This window comes from Stigmatopora nigra, chromosome 17 (assembly GCF_051989575.1).
Source record: "Stigmatopora nigra isolate UIUO_SnigA chromosome 17, RoL_Snig_1.1, whole genome shotgun sequence".
Lineage (NCBI taxonomy): Eukaryota > Metazoa > Chordata > Actinopteri > Syngnathiformes > Syngnathidae > Stigmatopora > Stigmatopora nigra.
The window spans coordinates 6,140,432-6,159,253 of record NC_135524.1 but is presented as its reverse complement, the minus strand read 5'-3'; the positions used below and the strand labels follow the sequence as shown (position 1 = coordinate 6,159,253).

At 37.4% G+C, this 18,822-nt stretch overlaps 1 protein-coding gene across 1 annotated transcript in view; it reads right to left on the bottom strand.

Moving 5' to 3' along the window:
• Nucleotides 1–18,822, bottom strand: part of brinp1 (bone morphogenetic protein/retinoic acid inducible neural-specific 1) — an 84,165-nt gene that overhangs the window by 34,670 nt on the left and 30,673 nt on the right. Inside the window, exon 3 of the mRNA XM_077737592.1 lies at nt 4,976–5,166. Coding sequence (XP_077593718.1) covers nt 4,976–5,166 — 191 coding nt within the window. The remainder of the gene's footprint in view (nt 1–4,975; nt 5,167–18,822) is intronic.

The window sequence follows — 18,822 nt, the reverse complement described above, 5'->3', positions numbered from 1 at the left end:
TCCTATGATACGCAGAAAAGACAAACTGGGAACTATAGGAGCATTTACTGTCACAGTTGTTAGGTTGAGGCATTGTGTACTTCTTATAGAATATCCCCACATAGTTGTTGATCCACAAGATGTTATTTATGATGGTACCACGCAGTGTTGTCAGGTGTTGGTGGTGGTGAGGGGGCATTATTTCTGTTCGATACTTACACAATTCAAGGTTAGATGCATCTCGCTGCCATTATGAAAAAGTGATTTAATCTCACGTAAATGTTACCAATTTGTCATCTCGGAAATATTGAAAAAAAAATGTGTGCACTGTGAAAAGAAGGATGTGTGACCTTGTTCTGGTAGTTTGCCAGTAATAATGTCTCTTCCAGGCTTTCGCCAAACACACCTAATGAGCAGTGTTGTCTGGCTCAAACCTGCTTTAATGTTTACCATGAGAGAGACTGCTTAGTTCCAATAGCGAGCGGGTTTCAAACAGCTGGAATGCAGTAACACATTGTAATTTGATCATGCCCACAACATTAGTACTTGCACCTTCTCGTCTTGTCAGAGTTTGTGAGGATAATTACTATGACGGAGCAGGTTGATCAGAACAATGTGGGGGATACAATTACTAAGTAAATATCTATTGATTTAATAATTATTTCATCCTTGTAAAGGTTACGGGGTTTGCTGGGGGCCTATCACAACCTACTACACCCTAGACTGGTCGCCAGTTAAATGTAGGGGACATAGAAAGACAGATGACCATTCACACCCACATTCATCCCACCACCAGTGGGAATCGAGCTCCTCCTGCCAGAACCGAAGTCAGGCAGGTGGACCTCTACATCATCAGGCAGCTTTCAATTGAATTAACCTATGGAATTTAAATGCACTGTACTCCCGTCAAATCCGACATGAAATGACCCCAAAATTTCCCAAATTGTACAGAAAGTGACCTTAAAAGTAGCTTAAACATGATCATAGTGTAGTATTAACGCTTATAGTGCCTCTGACAATAATATACTATGTCCAATAAAATTGCTCTGTTCAGCCTTCTGCTGTGAATTTAAATCAGGTTGTCTTTCATAGAAAAACTGGTATGGGTGGCAGTGGATGGTAGTCACTAATGTGAATCTTTTTTTAGTTATTATTTAAGAATTTACTCTTAATACAGATATAAACCAAAAAAAGAAGTAATTGTTTTTGAAAAAGACATGCAGTACATTAATGACTCTTTCTGTTCCGTAGTTTAATATGGTCATATGTAAACTGAATGCAAAAAAGGGGCAGGAACACAGAGACATCCTCAAACAAGGTGGTTGGAATTTGAATGCAGTGAGCCAGAACGGGTCTAAATATTTACCCGTTGTGTGGTAGTCGCTTGTGATTTGCATGTCATACATTTGTTTGTTGACACATTCTCAAAAGGTTTGCACTATGCTCATTGTATAAAACATCATGTTGATCCACATCTCATTACAACCAGCACAGTGAGTAAACATGCAAACAGCCCCGATTTAATCCCACAGGCTCACGTGACCTCGTCTTTCCAAGATTACGGTTCAACAAAAAAGCAAAAGCATATGCCCGAAGCTGGGTTAAAGAGGCTGCCACACATGCTCACATCCGTGTGGCCTGGAATGCTTTATTTCCCCTCCGGACATGCATGTGAATTGGTCACTTAACTTGTGGTGACCGGACTAGCGGTCTTATGTCTGGTTAAAGTACAAATCTCATTGCCTTCCTTAAAGCGCCAACAAATTACTCGAGCAGTTTAAACAGATTGAACCAAATTTGAGCCATTTTGTTCAAAATCAGATTTATCTAAAAGTGATTAAATCCATATAGTAGTGGAATGTTGAGAGCAAAGTGAAAAAGATAGTATAAGGCATGTCTTTGCTTTACTTGGTATTTCTACCAACTTTCTGCTTATACACTTTACACTGCATTTGAACCCAGAAACTCTGTAATCTGTGTAATACCGTGTCAAAATATGCGCAATTTCCTCGCCCACGTATAACTACACACCACAAACAGAGAGAAGCTAACGAGGAGAAAACAGGTAAAGTCAGATATCTTTGAGATTTAATGGATTGGACAATGTAGAAAGTTAAGCAAGAGAAATAACAATGTTGACAGAATTGGATTTGAAGATGCAAGAATCAGTTGGAAGTGTTATCCAACAAACCAGAGGGGCATATGTGATCATTTTATTTTGTAACTGTTCCATTTATTTTATTAAAAAAAAACATGAAGGCAACCCGTTTTTCTTATTCCTGTTATTTGTAGTATGGATTTGCTCCATACAGTCTATTCTATGAGTTGCTCACCCTAAGTATGCCACACTATATAAGAGTTGTGCAAACCCATGCACAGCCATGTTATCGTCATAATTCATGGGGTGTCTTATATAAAAGGAAATTTGTGAAGCTTTTAAAAATCTGCATCTGTTCAGTTGCACTGCTATGTGCTATTACTATTCCTCTATTAAGTTCTTTATAGAAAGCCACTGTTGCATGAAGCTTCATAAATATTTGTGGTTATTGCCTCTAGTCTAACAATAAATTACTATTACAGACCACCTTGCTTGCCTGTAATCACAATTAATGTGCTCGGGCAAACCTTTTCTTTAAGCTTTTTAAAAACAATGTAGTGTATTACCTTGAAAGCCCTTCATTAAGGAAGTACTTACATTTTTTTTGTAATGTATGCATGTATGTATGTATGGCAATGTCAATGTCAATGGCGCGCAAATAGAGTTTTAAAGTAATGGAAAGACTAGAGTGCTTCATTTTTTATTAATACTACATGTGTAGGTAGGTCCCTTAATGGAGAGCCATTAAAATATATGGTGACGCTAAGATTTGGCATTCCTCCTGTAGAGAGATGAATAAAAGCTTTTTCTCCTGCATTCATTCTAAAAAAAATAATGTTTGAATTTGAAATGGGTGTAAGAAAGGAGGCAAAAAATAATCCCACATAATGCAGTATAATTAGGACACTGTTAAATTGGATAGACTACTACACAATAGGAAAACCATCACAGTAAATTGTGTTTTTTAAATTTAATATAGGCACTGGCTATTGTTTTAACTGTAGGTCTTGAACCATAACGGAAATACATGTATTTATTTCAATTATATATATATATATAAATACTGCATTTAAAAAGAAAAAATTCTAGTTAAACCTTGTTGATTTTGTGGAACGTCTAATATTAACACAAAGACCTGAGCGACCTGAGAAAGAGAATCCTACATGGACCACTTTGGCCTCCTTCTCTTTTACATCCCTCCTGAATCAGGGTTCGCCAGGTTCCAGGAAAACAATCCCCTGCGACCCTAGTCCAGTCATTTCAATAAACCATTTCTGCTAGCACGCCACTGAGCACAGAGGACTGTCGCGCCGAGAGCGGCTCGGATCCAATCACAGGTTGCGCGTTTTACGAGAGGAAAGTGGAATGAGCTCTCGCTCCTGCTTGCTTTCCACTCAGCCGAAATCTATATTGTGCTGCGTGTTGACGCTAAAGGAGTAATCTACTTGACAACCCGCTCATTCTGTTCAACAGGTTTGGTGCTCTGAATCAATCACTTGTGTTTAACTTCCACGCCGTGACTTGTCGAAAACATGTCTTGTTGTTTATTCCAAGCAGCCCTTATGCAGGAAAAAAAAATGAAGTTGTTCCAATTTGTTCCTTTTTGATTATCGTAACTACATGAAAATTGTCCTTGAATAAATAAAAAACAAAACCTGGGCAAGACTGGCATGCGTTAATGACTTTGTTTCCAAATATTTTAGGTTCAAAGCGTTCTGTGCCAAAAACAGACAGACTTTGTATTTTTTCCCAGAGTGATTGAAGCAGTATTTGAAGCAATTTTACTGTGAAAGTCTCACTTCTTGAAAAGTTAAAGACATTTTGAATGGAGGTTAGCAAAGCACAATTTTTTCTTATTAGTTTTCAATTCAACAATATGGTGGCAGTTTAAGAAAACCTTATTCCCAATACCATTAAAAGAACAAACTTAACTGAGCTGCAAGACTGGTCATTTAGCTCAACGGTCAGAACGCTCGGCAGCGGTTGCACATGCTTTAAATACTTTGATTCCATAGCTTTAGCCCCCGTCATCATGGGAACAAAATCCATAAGCATTTGCTTCCAAAGAAAATAAATAAATAAAAACAGCAACTAATAAAAAGGGAGATACTTTAACACTGCAGGTCCATTGGTATGTAACTGGTCTGTCCTATTTTTTCTAAATCTAATTTACTCTGAAGTTAACTGAAACATTTAAAACAAGTAAAGCATTAAGTGAAATGGAAAACTGTAACCGTAAATGTCAGTATTTTTTGACGGTGACAGTGTTTTTTTTGTAACATTACAAGGGGATTGCTGGAGGAGGAAGTGAAATTGCACAGCAAAAAGCCATGTTACTTGATAGAACAAGACCCTGAAAAATAACGATCATTAAGGAAATGTGCTGTCTATGCAACCCAGAATATAACTGTATTGTACAACTCTTCCATTTCCTTTAGTTCCACCGATGCACCTAAACGGTCCGACCACTAATGGCACTCTAGACTAGTGAAATTTAACTTGCCTTTGAAAATTGACTTCTTCCCTATCCTGTTGTATAATGACTCGTGAGAGCATAAACGCCGAGGTAGCCACATAACGAATTAGCCTCCTCTTCTTGATTACTACTCATCTGAGCACCTTTATTCTCCTTCAGATTCGTGAACTACCAGGAGTGAGATTGTAATGTGTAATGGTCTTGGAGAAGAGATGCCGTGAGGTCAGATTGTGACCTTGTGCACATGGAAAAAAAATAAATACAAAAAATAGGGGTATTCTCAGTGGAAGCCGTACATCCATTTGAAGTGGGAGGGTTCTCCCACTTCAAATGGATTGGACATCTATCAAAGTCAAAGAGTTAATTTTCTTTGTTTTCCTCCTACCACTTCATCACTACACAAACCAGTAAAACTTTCTTACCTCCCAGCGTGGCTGAGATGAGAATGTGCGTTCCATATTTTTTGATGATGGTGTGGATGAACTGCTGCGTGGTCGGTCTGCGGCCCAGCAGGCGGACGCTGCGCTGGAACTCGGGCATGAGCGGCACAGGGTTCCGGATCAGGTCCCGCCTCTCAATGGCTGTGTTCCTCACCTTCCAACGTGCAAATTCCCTAAAGATGACAAAACAAGTTGATTGAAATGTGGCCTTTGGAGGGCAAGTGAGTATATTTGGCAAATAATCAGAAAAAATATATAGATTATTATTACTAGGGATTATTTGATCCAATAACGTGATCAGAAATTGAGCCCAATCACATCATTTTTGGAAGTTCGATCAGAAATAAATGCTGATTATGGCCTCTAATAATTCTCGAAAAGTGATTTATTTTTCTAATTCATAGTATGTATATATGAGAGTCCTGTAAAGAGTTATGGCCATAAACATAACATAACAATAATACCCACCATCCATAAAACCTGAATCAACATGTGTTCCCTTGGTTTAGTGGAGATATGTATGTAACATTTTCTTTTTAGTGTTAAAATATGTCAGTTTGTAAGCCAGAATATTTAAACTCATTTTTTTACAATTGTATTGTTAAGTCAAAGAAGCTACAAAAGCTCATAAAAGTTCACTCCAAACTTTTCCATTTACCATTCAGGGGCAGCTTTAGCACAATTGGTAGACTGAGTCATTGGTATATAATAAGTGCACTCCATCACTAATTGCTCAACTTTCCCTCAGATGACAATAATCCTATTTGAAAAGAGTAAAATGCCCACCAATGTACTTGTCCACCTCAGCTGAAAAAGATTTATTTATGGGGATGCATTTGTGGCGTTGACTCATGGGATTGCTGAGACGCACGTCAAAAAAAAAAAAAAAAAAAAAACAATAGACACAAAAATCTCTGTTACTCGGTAGCAGAGCACATAAGCCTAGGGATAAAAATGCCAGGTTTTCTTCAGCTGTCTGCCATGTTGAAGCGCTAAAGCAAATGCACTGTCAATGAGTCAATAACTCCTGCCTGGCATATTCAGGATCTAAATCGTCTAAGCATGATTAGGCATTCAGGTAAGATGACACCATTATCTGTGTACAGAAGGTGTTAAAAGGCACACACCTGCAACATTTTTCATCTTCTGTCAAGTACACAAGCGAGCTTTGCTATTTCCCTTGGCTCGGATTTTTATGATTGTGCCTTTTTTTTCATTTCAATAAACATGTTAATCCAAAAAATTGACGCATGTTCTTTATCCATTTTTCACTAACATTTACGGTTTTGCCAAAAAGACAGGATTTTGCCTACAAAAGTTAGCAGAAGAATTTACGCAATAGATAACTGTGCTAAAATTTGACAAAACCGCGGGATGCAAACAAAATAAATCCTCAAATTTTGCCATATTTATCAGCAATGACTCCAAAATTACAGTAAGTAATTCTGGAATTCCTAAAATGGTGATAAAGTTGTCCGAAATCAGCAGAGAATGACCCAAAATGCACAAAATGACCCCAAATTAAATTAACAAATTTAAAATGACAGACATCAAATTCATTTAAACTGGGATCATTGCAGTGAATGTTCATCTTTCTGTAACATTGATCATACTCGACGTCTAATTCCTTTTGACTTCGAGGAGCGAAAGAACTTAAATATAATTTCTATAGGAAAAAAAAAACATTTTCCACTGTGTATCAGTACTCGTACTGATAAATTTTGAAAATCACCCTTTTGCATTTAATGCACAAAGAGGATTTATTTCCATCTTTGTATATTTTATGCACTGGTTTAATTTATTTAGTTACTCCAGTATATCCTTTTTCCTTTCATTCCCCCTGGTCCTTTTACAGTACTGTATTGTAATGGTGAGCACTGCTGTGAATTTAATCAGTCATGTCCTGATCCCCCCGCACAAGCACAGACACACCAAGCAGCATATGTAAGTAGAAATGGAGTTAAAACGCAGCGACTGAGAATAAAGAGTGGGATGCCCTGTTTGTGTTAATATATTTCAATATTTTTGGGTTTGAAAAGACGTAATCATTAAATAAACGAATAATGCTAAAGTACATGTAGGCATAGTAATCAATAAATTGGTCATTATAAATTCCATTCATTATTCTGAGCAATGGATTGTTGATTGTGTCTTAATTAAATTGAAATTTAGTGGTTCTATTGCTACAATTGATCATATATTTGAGTCCAGTAAACCTCCAGAGCCTTTGAATAGCCTCATGGCAACTAGAAATTGCAATTTCTGGAGATGATTTGCTCTCTCATGGGTCATTTCCTGCACTGTCCAGGCATTTCCAGGTGGCTTCCTCATTGAATCACTGACTGCCATTGATGGTGCATAACGTCCAATCCCTTTTGACTGCAACGGGCAAATAAGTGAATGTTCCGTCAAAATGAACTAGACTTTTAGCGCAGTCAATGCCATAAAAAAATGAGTTCACAGCCAGTCCTCCCAATTTAAATGAGGTTGTAAAATGTTTTGTCACATTTTACTATTGCTTGGCACAGTTCTGAGCTTTGGATTTGAATTTCTCTTCCGATGTGGATTTTCATTGTCTGTATGCTTTTTTGGGGGGTAAATCGTAGTTTCCTCCCATATGAATGTTTTCTTTTTGATTTTTTTATTAATGATGCATGTTCTTATTTCTAAATATTTCTAGCTTGCAATGTATGTATTCGCAGAACAGGGTACAGTGTGACTTCAGTGTTTATGACAGTAATAGAGAACATATTCATTTTGACATGAACTAGTTTGCTGGGTTTGAAAATGATCTCCTGTCGTTTTCCGCACTGTTCATTAAGTAGCTTTAGTCGTCATGGAGCAGTTGTGGGAGTGAGACGTTTCCTCTATGCTTTTCAATTAGCTAGAGAGCTTGTGTCTCACATCTAGGATGGCGGTACTTCATCAAGTAAATAATGTACATCAGCCAATATAGCGGCCTGGCCTGGCAATTACTTCACAATGGGGGTTATTTGAGCCATAATTTGTATTGTCTTAAGACATGTCAACATCTGACCAGAAATTGTTTTGTTTTCTTGTTATTCATTTGAGGAAAAGCTTAAAACTCAGAAAAACTGTCAATAAATCCATTCAAGTTTGGACTATTGTAACAGTCATTTTTATATCTCAACATGACTTGCCTGCAGGTTAGACTCAAACTGTGCAACAAAACCTCCTGCCCTTATAAAATAGGACACATACCTATATCCCTTTTTCTTAAAGCTCCTCAATGGCAGCTAGTATCCTCTGGGATCAAATTTAAAATTTTGGTTCTAACTTTTAAAGCTCTCCGTTATACCTCTGTGATCTGATCCACCCTGACACACCATCAAGGGGCCGTAGGTCTGTGACTCAGTAAGAATTTACTAATGGTACCACATTCTCTGCTTCAAACAAGAGGAGACCGATCCTTCCAGGCTATTGCTCCTAAGATTTTAGAGTGTGTTGACTATTTTTTAAAAAGCACCTTATGGCATATTTTTTTGGCCAATGGTCTTTGCTTAATAGTATTTGGGTTGTTATAATGATCATACTTAGTCAATAATCAACTTAGTAGCACTTGTTATTTAACCTCATGTCTATAAGGTGACTTTTTTGAAACTGTTTTGTCTGTTGAAATAGTAAAAAGCCTTACATGTGTCTGGGAAAAGCACTGTTTGAATCAAGTTTACTAAATAATAATTAATATTAATTAAATATTAATTACTACAAGACTCATGCAAAATGACATTTAACTAACTCATGGGAACAGATTTCTGGTAACAAGTGGGTGTGCAAACAAAAAAAAACAAGTGAATAATGACACTTTTGCCATGATACATATTCATTCTCACAAAGGTCACGAGGGGTGCTAGAACCTATTGAAGCCAATGACGGGTAACAAGCAGGGGACACCCTGAATGGGTGGCAGCCAATCACAAGGTACAAGTAGACTGACCAACATTCATGATCACACTCACACCTAGGGGCAATTGTGAGTTTTCAACCAGCCTACCCTGCATGCACTAGGGATGAGGGAGGAAACCAAATCATTTTTGTGACAATATTTAACCATACTAAGAACTTCACATCCTCAAACAATGCCCAACACTGAAGAGACGGTGCAAGCACTAAAAACCATATCACGGGAAGGAAGAAGAGTTTTTTTTTTCTCCTTCCACACCTCTATATTGCCATAGCTCACTGTCATCAGATTCATTTTCAATGAATCCCGCTGGCTGGCAGTTGTTATATAAAACCTTAAATGGCGTCCATATGTGCCCCAGCCCTTGTGCCCCAGATTAAACATGCCAGCAGATGGAATGGGAAAACATGATTCACTGCTTTACTCCACAGCTCCAAGACCACTTTAATGACCTATCACTGCACGTAAAGAGGAGACGAATGGCACAGAAGGCTGCATAAGAGGGGGGAAATTGGAACATGGGTGATTATTGCTTTATGGGGTTCCTGTAACTTTGTGTTACATTGTGTCCCCTTGTCGAGTATAAAGGCATGATGTAATTTAATCATAATTTCTGGGTTGAAGAATTTAAAGACCCCAATATTATACATTTTCACAATATTTGAATAGAGCCAAATGATTGAACATTATCATTGACAAAAAGTTACCACACTGCAGATGGTGTCACTTTGTTGACTTCTACTCAGACTATTGAGTTGAATTGAATACTTGTATTGTCATTATACAAGAATATTAAGATTTACAAGGTGCAAAATATGCGATTGAGACATCCCTGCACGTTATTGCAAGCATTTACCTCACTTTCCTTTTTCTCAAAACACCAACAGTTAGAAAAGAAAGAAAAGTGCTTGAAGTTACAAAAAAGAGGAAACCCTGATTAGCTCGGAAGTTTTGGACATGAAATATTGATGCAGAAGGAGCGCGACATTCTGTGTCTTTGAGCTACATCTGTGTTCGTTAGCGACACGCTAGCCAACATCTCACGGGTGTGTACTTACAATTAATAAAGATTTCATGGAAAAGCCCAGCAATGTGTGTCTGCATTATAGATCGAGATTTTTACCATTTTTATCATTTATTTATGGCGACGGGGATAGTAGTATCTCCCTTTAAAATGCTTGTAAACTGAAAGAAAATGTCTTGTAAATTCAAAACCCCAAAGATAACAGATTTGCTTTAAAAAAATATATGTTTACTCAATAAGGCCTTAAAAAAATAAAAAAATTGAGGTCATCCATCTGCAGGACTCTGTGGTCATATTCATTGAGCAAACATTCAACTGTCAATCAAGTACCCGATTCCTTCTGAGCAATGCGGCCGTTTCAATGCACCTTATTACGCGCAAATAACATAAAAACAACCATCTGAGGAAAGATGTATTTTTTACTGAAGGCTTGTAGCATAGCTAGAAATTGAGTATGTTGTTATGAATAAGGAAGTGGCTATTGCAACCCCACTGGTATACAATGGGGGGGCCTGCCGACTCATCTTCGAGCTCATTTTGAGGAGGTGTCGGTTAGATATGATTTTTACACACGTAAAATGAGCCCAGGAATTGGAATGACTACACAGGAAAAAAAACCAAATCTGATAAGTGTCACATAAGGGCAAAGAAAAAAGAAATTGGATTTGTCGTGTGGGGTTAACGTTGCCTAAGATTGAGAGACACTTGTTAAAACTATTGTTTAAATAATCAAAATACCATAATTTATATCATTTAATCGTTCACATTACCATTTTGATAGTCTATAATGGTTGGAAGAAGTAGAAGTACTGACATTTATCTGCTCGATAAACATGTCAGCTGCCATTTGTCTTCTAACGAAATGTCAGTTGATGTTTGACTGATTCAAATGTCTCGGTAGATGATTGCAAAGTTTTGTTCAGATATGGATTTATAATTGCTGTTTGGGGTTTTAAGAAAACAGAAGAAAACATTTTGCAAAAGGTATTTCATTTTATTTTCCACAGAAACAAATTGGATGTTTCTATTTGAAAATGAATTAGGCCGCTAAAAATGTCAGAACCACACATTTTTTGGCAAAACTGGTTCCTAACTTGTATGTATGGTCATTTGATGTTGGACCTTCTCAGTGTAAATAGATTGGACATCTACTAGTAATAAACTCCTTTTAAGTCGCAGAATGATTTTTAAAAAAAAAAGAGCCAAGTGATAAGTTGTCTATCATCCAAAATGCCACTGAAAGAGTGAAAATATTTTATTTTTAAGCACATGCTTTGATAATGCCACCCAAATTTGAGTTCTACATGAGTTTTCATACTTCCATAGAGCCAAAACCAGTTATTATTTGGGATATTTCTTTCAAAGCTCCTTTTGAAAAGTGAAGACCGTGACATTGTCAAGGATAATGACAACGTCATGTCAATTTCAAATGGAAAAACAGGAGAGTTCTAATAACCCTCGGATGATTGTAGTTGGTTGTTACAATTGTTTTTTTGTATGTTTTGTTTTACTGTAGCGAGTAAACAGGAAGATATTTTGACTCCCTTGAACATTCTTGACTTATGCTTCCTGAAAGATCTCATCTTTGAATCCTACCGAGCCATTTTTTCTTTTGATAATTGGTGAGAGATATTCTTGCGGGTAAAACGGCTTGTCAGCCACATGCTAAAGGATTGATGTTGGCATCTGCAAGAGTTGTTAATATTTTTTAAGGTTCGGGAACATATTTTGTACTTTTCACAAGTGAATGAAATGCTGCAATGTGCTTCACTGTTGGAAAGCAGACTAACGAGGTCCTGCAGCTATATTGAATAAGGCAACTGGACTGGTCTGGCTTGTCGAAGTTGTTTCACATTTTCACTGACGGTGACAGAGGTCTAATCATCTGGCTCTTTCCATCCTTTCCTTTCTTCTGGTGTCAATTTAAATTAGTTTGTCACTAGTGATGTCCAATCCATTTGAATTACAAAAGCTAGCAGTGAATGAACATTGGAAGTCTATTTGTGACAAACTAATTTAAATTCATGGTAGAAGGATGAAAAAAATAATGATTGGACGTCTAATATCGTCAATGACACCAAAATAGTTCATTTCAGTGGGGTAACTTAAGGATAATTGTCCATTTTCTCATCTTAATTCAATTTAATTGTAAATAGGAGGCCCATAATTTTACAATAATTTCAATGTTGAATTACCAACTAAGCTTTGTTTGTAAATATGTTATTTTTAAAGTTTCAGGTAGTTTCTAATGAGCTGCTTGAAAAAAAGAAGCATAAACAACATAGTTCCTGTAGTTTTGTAGGCTGGTGAGGATGATGATACTCCCACTGCAAGCTGAAGTTCGTGTCACACTCAGACTAAATATGTTTGCTGACTTAACCTCAGTTACTATTTTCTTAAGGAAGCCATTTAATGACATGTAGTAACAACAAGCATGATATAATCCTGTTAAACATAGCTGGCAAAAGACTCCCTGATATTTTTCAAATGCCACACGTTCCTGCAAGCCTCCTGCTGTTGTCCTTCAACCACTGAACATCAAATGTTCATAAGTTGCACTGGCCATCTGACAAATTCAATGTAATAACATTTACCCTAACTGCCTTTGGAAAAAACCAAGCTAAATATAAATCATATCCGATATACCGTATGCTTCACGACGGGGACACGATGTGCATAGTGGAAGAGAAAAAGTCAATACTGTGTGGGAAGACCAAATTGCTTTAGAAAGTCATTCATGTGGGAAATTACCATTATTGGATCAAAGTCCACGTCTGCATCCCCGCCCAACCATAATCAAGTAGCAGCAGCTTGCCGCTTGGTCTCATGGTGCAAGGCCATCATCTAAGTTAAAGTCCGCCAAATAGCTAAAAAAAACACTTGTCTACAGTAGTAAGCCAGGCAGCAGGTTTGCGCCATCTTTTGGACATTTGTTCAAATTCTAGACATCGGCCAATGCAGACACTGCACATACAACCCTCTTGACTCATCTAGGAACGAGTCCGTAGTCCAACTACCCTCTGCTTTCCTTTTGAGATTTCTGAGCAGGGTACAACGACACAAAGTGCTGATTTGCCCAATCTCCCCCAAGACATGTGTCCTTGGACTGTGCTCTTGACAACGGCACATGCCGATCAGGCCATACATGTATAATCATCGTCAAACTTAGCAACTTGCTTGGCCCGAGACCAAACCAATTTGACAATGTGAGACTTTTTTCAGGTCTAGAAAAGTGTATTCATGCCAAGCCAAGAGGCAGTTTAGTTAATAATGTGAACAGGCACAAATATCGCTTTGGTTCAGGTACAAGCTTGATTAAATTCTCTTTAACAGCGGTGCATTTTTGAGTTGTACTATATATGTAGAGGAACGAGTTTGCTTAGTGGAAAATTGACGTACAAGTTCAACCATACCTTTGGGTAGATGATATGAATTTGGCCGGGGAGTTCTGCAAAGTGAAATGGGCGCGTGGAGACCACCTTTCTACCCTGAATCCACCCATGTGATACATGCTCTGATTTATTTAGTTTGGAAGGTGTAAATGTACAAGACATTTGCTTGTGATAAAGTAATTTAATTTTGCAGCACAAGATGCGACGAGCCACATGATTAGTAGACATTTACGTATCACCGTCAATGGCTCTGCCCCATTCACTTTGTACTAATCCGACTAATGTTTCATTATCATAACCTTTCCATGTAAAAATAGTTTGACAAGTGATGAGTGTGTCGATAGTCGCTATTTTATCTATGATATATTCATGCAAATGTAAAAGCCCTATTGTAGTTATTGTGCATTTGCGTGGAATGCCTAAAAACGGTTTCCGCTCTCAGAAGCATTTTGTTAAGTGACAGTTCCTTCTTTTTTTATTAATAGGCACCCAAGACGACAGCTGGAGCTGACATCGTCGGTATTGTGTCCTCTTGTGGTATTTGAAGTATTAGTCAAGTCATCCTGAACAAATAGGTACTGGAACAAATGGCTGAAAATGAAAGGTTCATCCTTCATCAAAGCACGACATCCAATGCTGTCGTGTTTGGCGACAGGAGGAGTCGACATTTTCAACACGCAATTCCAAATGCACACAACAGGCACGCATTTTCATTAGGATTTACATTTCATTAAGATTTGCTTAAGTGAATTCCATAGTTTGTCTTCCATGTCTGCAGTCCATGAAATATGCATCTTCCCTTTGTGCATTTTATGCAAACACAAATCTGAGGCAAAATCGCTTTTGGTTCACCACCTGGCTGATATGAGTCTACTCCTTTTTAGTGTTGAACAGATACGACTGCAAGAAGGGGCCCCAATACGACATTAAAGTCCAGGTGTCGGCGAGTTCTAAGCGATAAAGCGCCATAGCTGTGTAATATGTATCCTTTGAGATTTAGTTTTCAATGGAGGATCACATTTCCCAAGATGGCCACTAGTTACAAACGCAGTTTAAAAAGAAGCAGGGCTTGTCGCCTTTGCCAAGATGGCCACCGATTATGAATTCTTATGAAAAAGCAGAAGAGGAAAAATAACCGTTAATCTTTTGGTTGAGGTGATGTTTATCCCATAAAAGTATTTATGCCTAGGCTCATAGTTTAAATGGTGGATACAAGAACAGTTATAGGAGCTAGTTATTTTATGAACAATGACATTAATAAAAGTGTATCTAAAGATATAAAATTTGTTAGGAGGGTAAACAGGCTAGCAAATATATGTCCTCTGCAAGCATGAGTGATAAGCACATGAGCTCACGTGTTACTGTAGTGTAATGGGACTGACTATGGAATTAATTTGATTTTTCTTGTACAAAAAAAAATCCAACACATCAACAAGGGCTGGCCCTAGAGGTGACTGTGTAGTTCCCTTCAAAAAGAGTGCATTCAGCCACCTATTCTGTTCGTGCCCTGTCCCTTATGAAATAAATCAAACTCAAACAAACATTTTTAGCACATTTTAACTCTCATTTTTTAGGGTTAGGGGTTAATTCATTCATTGACACTTATACTAGGTAGATTAGATTAGATTTCATTAGATTAAACATTATTCTTACTGTTCTGGGGAAGACACAAAGGTGAAGCAATATGTCAGTAAGCCATGCCTTTGTTTAACATATCAACTGAGTATGCAATAATTTAGTGCTTGAAGAAAACATTGTTCTAAGTTTTTCAAATGTGTGGTACTGGTGCAGCAGCAGAATCAGTACCGTGAGCAAAAATATTATATTAGTGCAACCCTGCTTTTGTCTTACGTTGTCAATTATGCCAATCCTCTCTTCTCGATGGCTCTAATAAATTCTAGCTGTGTTCCATGAAACTAGGCTTTGTTAAATCTAAACCCTCTAACACCATGAGCAGGCTCACCACAAGGACAAACGAAATCACAACCCAGCAATATTGTTCATGCAGTGCAGAGAAGAAACAATGGCAATGATGTCTCTAAGTGATGCAACTCACCCCCCTTCGTAAGAGCATGCTTGTTTTGCCCATTGAATTACAAAAACCTGGTTTAAAAACCCTTCGGTTGATGCAGAGTCATGCTGGTTTAGAATTAGATGGCATACGAAAATTGGGCATAATGAGACCATTGGAAAGGCTCATGGTACAGCATCACATATTGTAATATAGAGCATCAAGAAGCCATCTGTGTTAAAACAGAAAAGAATCTTAAATGTGTGCCTTTCTAAGATCAACTGCAATTCCTGATGATTTTGGGGAAATGGTGTGCTGCTTCCTGTTGTTTTAGGACCATATCCTGTTCAATTTCTGTTCCTATTAATTTAGGAGCATTAGTGGTTCAATCCCTGTTGATTTTGGTTTATTTCCTGTTAAGATAGGCATATTTGGAAGTCACATCCTGTTAATTTTGTTCCCTGTCTTGGTTTTGGGTCACTTACTGTTAATTTGAACTTATCTGCAGGTTACTTGCAGTTGATCTGGGGTCAATTCTGATTGTTTTTGAGGCAAATCCTGATTTTAGGGTGTTTTTGAGTCCCTTCAAGTTGATTTTAGGGAATTTGTTGATAAACATACTATCATTATGGCCTCAAATATTTTTTTGTGATGATATAAGTTATCTTTAAATGGCTAAGTTTTTTTAAATGTATGATTAAATTCTAAATTCATAGATTTTTAAATTCTTGTTCTCTTAAAAACAGACATGAACAAGAAGAAATTGCCTTGTTTTGGTAATCGCTAACATAATTTTTCTCATTATTTTCAGCTTCTACTGGTCATTAAAGGTTGCAAATCGGAGTCCTTTTTCACACTGTTGCTGTGGAGATGATGCCGTCACCGAATGGTGCAAATGTGTCAGCCTCTCAGACTAACCGATGTTTTAAAAATCTGCATTATACATCGTTTTTGTCTTGCTAAATTAGAGTGGATAAAGCAGGCGGACATATGGCCCTTTCTCCCTCTGTTTTTCATTATAAGCATTGCATTATAAAACTTCATACCACTTTTTTTGCATTAACATTGCCTGGAGGGGTGTAATAACGGGTATTGCTTAGGATGAGACCGCCATAATCGTCGACCTTTCACACTCTTGTTCCTGGCGAAGTATTATACGCCAGCCACAGGGGGTGAAAGAGAAAAAATGGCTTTTTTCATGTTAATAAGAAGCCAAAGTCCAGCCATAAATCACAAAGACAGAGACGCAATTGGAATTCCTCAGTGAAATTCCTCCGTGAAATTCATCTGGCAAGAAGTGTTCCAAATATTTTAGAATGCATCTTAATCACACGGTACAGTGGGCAGGGGGAAAACAATAGGAAGACACCCAGACCGAGCGAGAGAGGTTGGGTGTTATTTTGTTTGACCTGAGCTGTTTGCTTTCTGGATTTATACATTTTTACCTGGGCGTTGTTGTTCTAAAGCAAAAACATAACAAAAAAATAAAACGAAATGAAAAACCATACATACACGCCATTGCAGTGTTTATTCATTTATATGCACCGTAGAGGTGCCATAAACAAACCGAGAGATAGCATCAGTAAACATTGCAAAAAGCAATCTGGGTGACAGGCAATATTGCAAGTGGCCTTACAACTGTCTATGGACAGGTGACATCTGTCTCCTTAGCTTAGGTTCACAGACGCAATCTTGTAAGAATTACAGTATCCACTACTGATGTCCGGATCCCATATTTGAGTCTGAGCAGCCTAGTTTTGTGAATCTGCCTATTCCAATCTTATACCTTGGAAATACATGACTAAAAGTAGCAAATCCAAAGTCTTATATTCCCCCATTTGAACACAGCTACCTAAGAATAAAGCCCATTTTTAAATTTTAATATTTTTTTGATTTGATGTCGACTGTAAATTTATAACACAAATATAATTATACAGTTATGCACTGTATATATTTCAAGACTATTTCATATGTTCCAATAATACTTGAGCTGTCACATATTGTCTTTAAAGTGTCGCCAAGGACACACGCCTGGTGTAAATGTAGCATATCACAGCTGCTTCACAGCCTCCATTTTTTGAAAATGAGATGCATGTCGTTTCTTGCTTGAACCACTTAGCAGGTCTCAGCTGCTCAAGCCCCCAGAGATCAGAACAAATACCCGCAATATATTAGAGCGAGTGTCCTCGTCAGCTTGATAAAAACCTTTCTCTATACACAGAAAAGTCTCATCTAAATTATTCAGTTGCCTTGGTTTTCCTTCCTAAAGTGAGTCTCTATAGAAATGCATTTGGTCAGTTTGACCTTAATATGGTTTTATGGGGCGGAGCAGGTTGCCAGAATTTAGTCTACACTTCCAACAAATATTCATATAAAATTGCTATCACCCTCTGCATTCATAAATATAAATGAGCCAAATGCCAGAACATTACAAACACATTTTAGTGCCTCAAATTTAGACAGAGAAACACTCAAGATACACTTTATGCTGTTCTCTATGATTTGGTGATATATATAAGCTACTTTTAATCAAACATCCATTTTTTAAATGCAAATTAGCAGTATTATTGTTTAAAAGGGGCTTAGCTGTATTGAAATTAAGATGCACACTGTGAATCCAATCTCAAAACGCAAAGAAAGTATAATAAGTTCAAATTAGTTGTACGTCTACTAGTGATAAAATTGGTGGGAGGGTGCATCTTGTTCTTTCACTGCCACTTTACCACTTCAAATAGATTGGACGCCTGCTAGTGATAAACTCAAGGATATTTAAGGCATAATTGGGTGATACATAATTGGATACCTAGTATTATTTTGGAAAGGCGTCCTTTTTATGCCAGTGTGGATAGCAGCCCGCCATTTTGGGTAGGTCAACCAGCTGTTTGAAAATATGGCATTATTTATTAGTACCCTCGAATATATATTACGTCATTTTAGTACTGTATTGATATCAATTCATAGGTATTAGTACGACACAGGCTGCACGTAAAGAAAAGAAAACCTACTCATCCATACATAATTTTTTCAGGCTTGACTCATCACAGAAAGTTTTGAAAAAAAAAACTATGAAAAATGAAGTAAATATTCAATTACAAACATAAATATTTAGCACTTTTTCTCCCTGCATAGCCATCTGGCAGGTTGCCTTGCAAATAGGAAGGACTCAAACAGCAAAAAAAAAAAAAACCCTCTGAGCCTCCTACATAACATCTGACTCAAAATTACTCTTGGCAAAACTTTGAAAATGTCAGACTTTATTATGCTCTATGTTAGAAATAAGGTGCATGGTGTGTTGCCCCATGCTATGAACACATTTACTTTTATGTGTGATCAAGTTGAGTGTTTACCAGCTGCCAAAATGCCCTTGCATATATGTAGCCAGCTATTAGTTTGCTTGCATTGCCATTTTTTTATCCAGAAGATGAAAAGTAACAAAAATTATCAAATAAATTACACAAGGCATGGCGTGGTAATTTT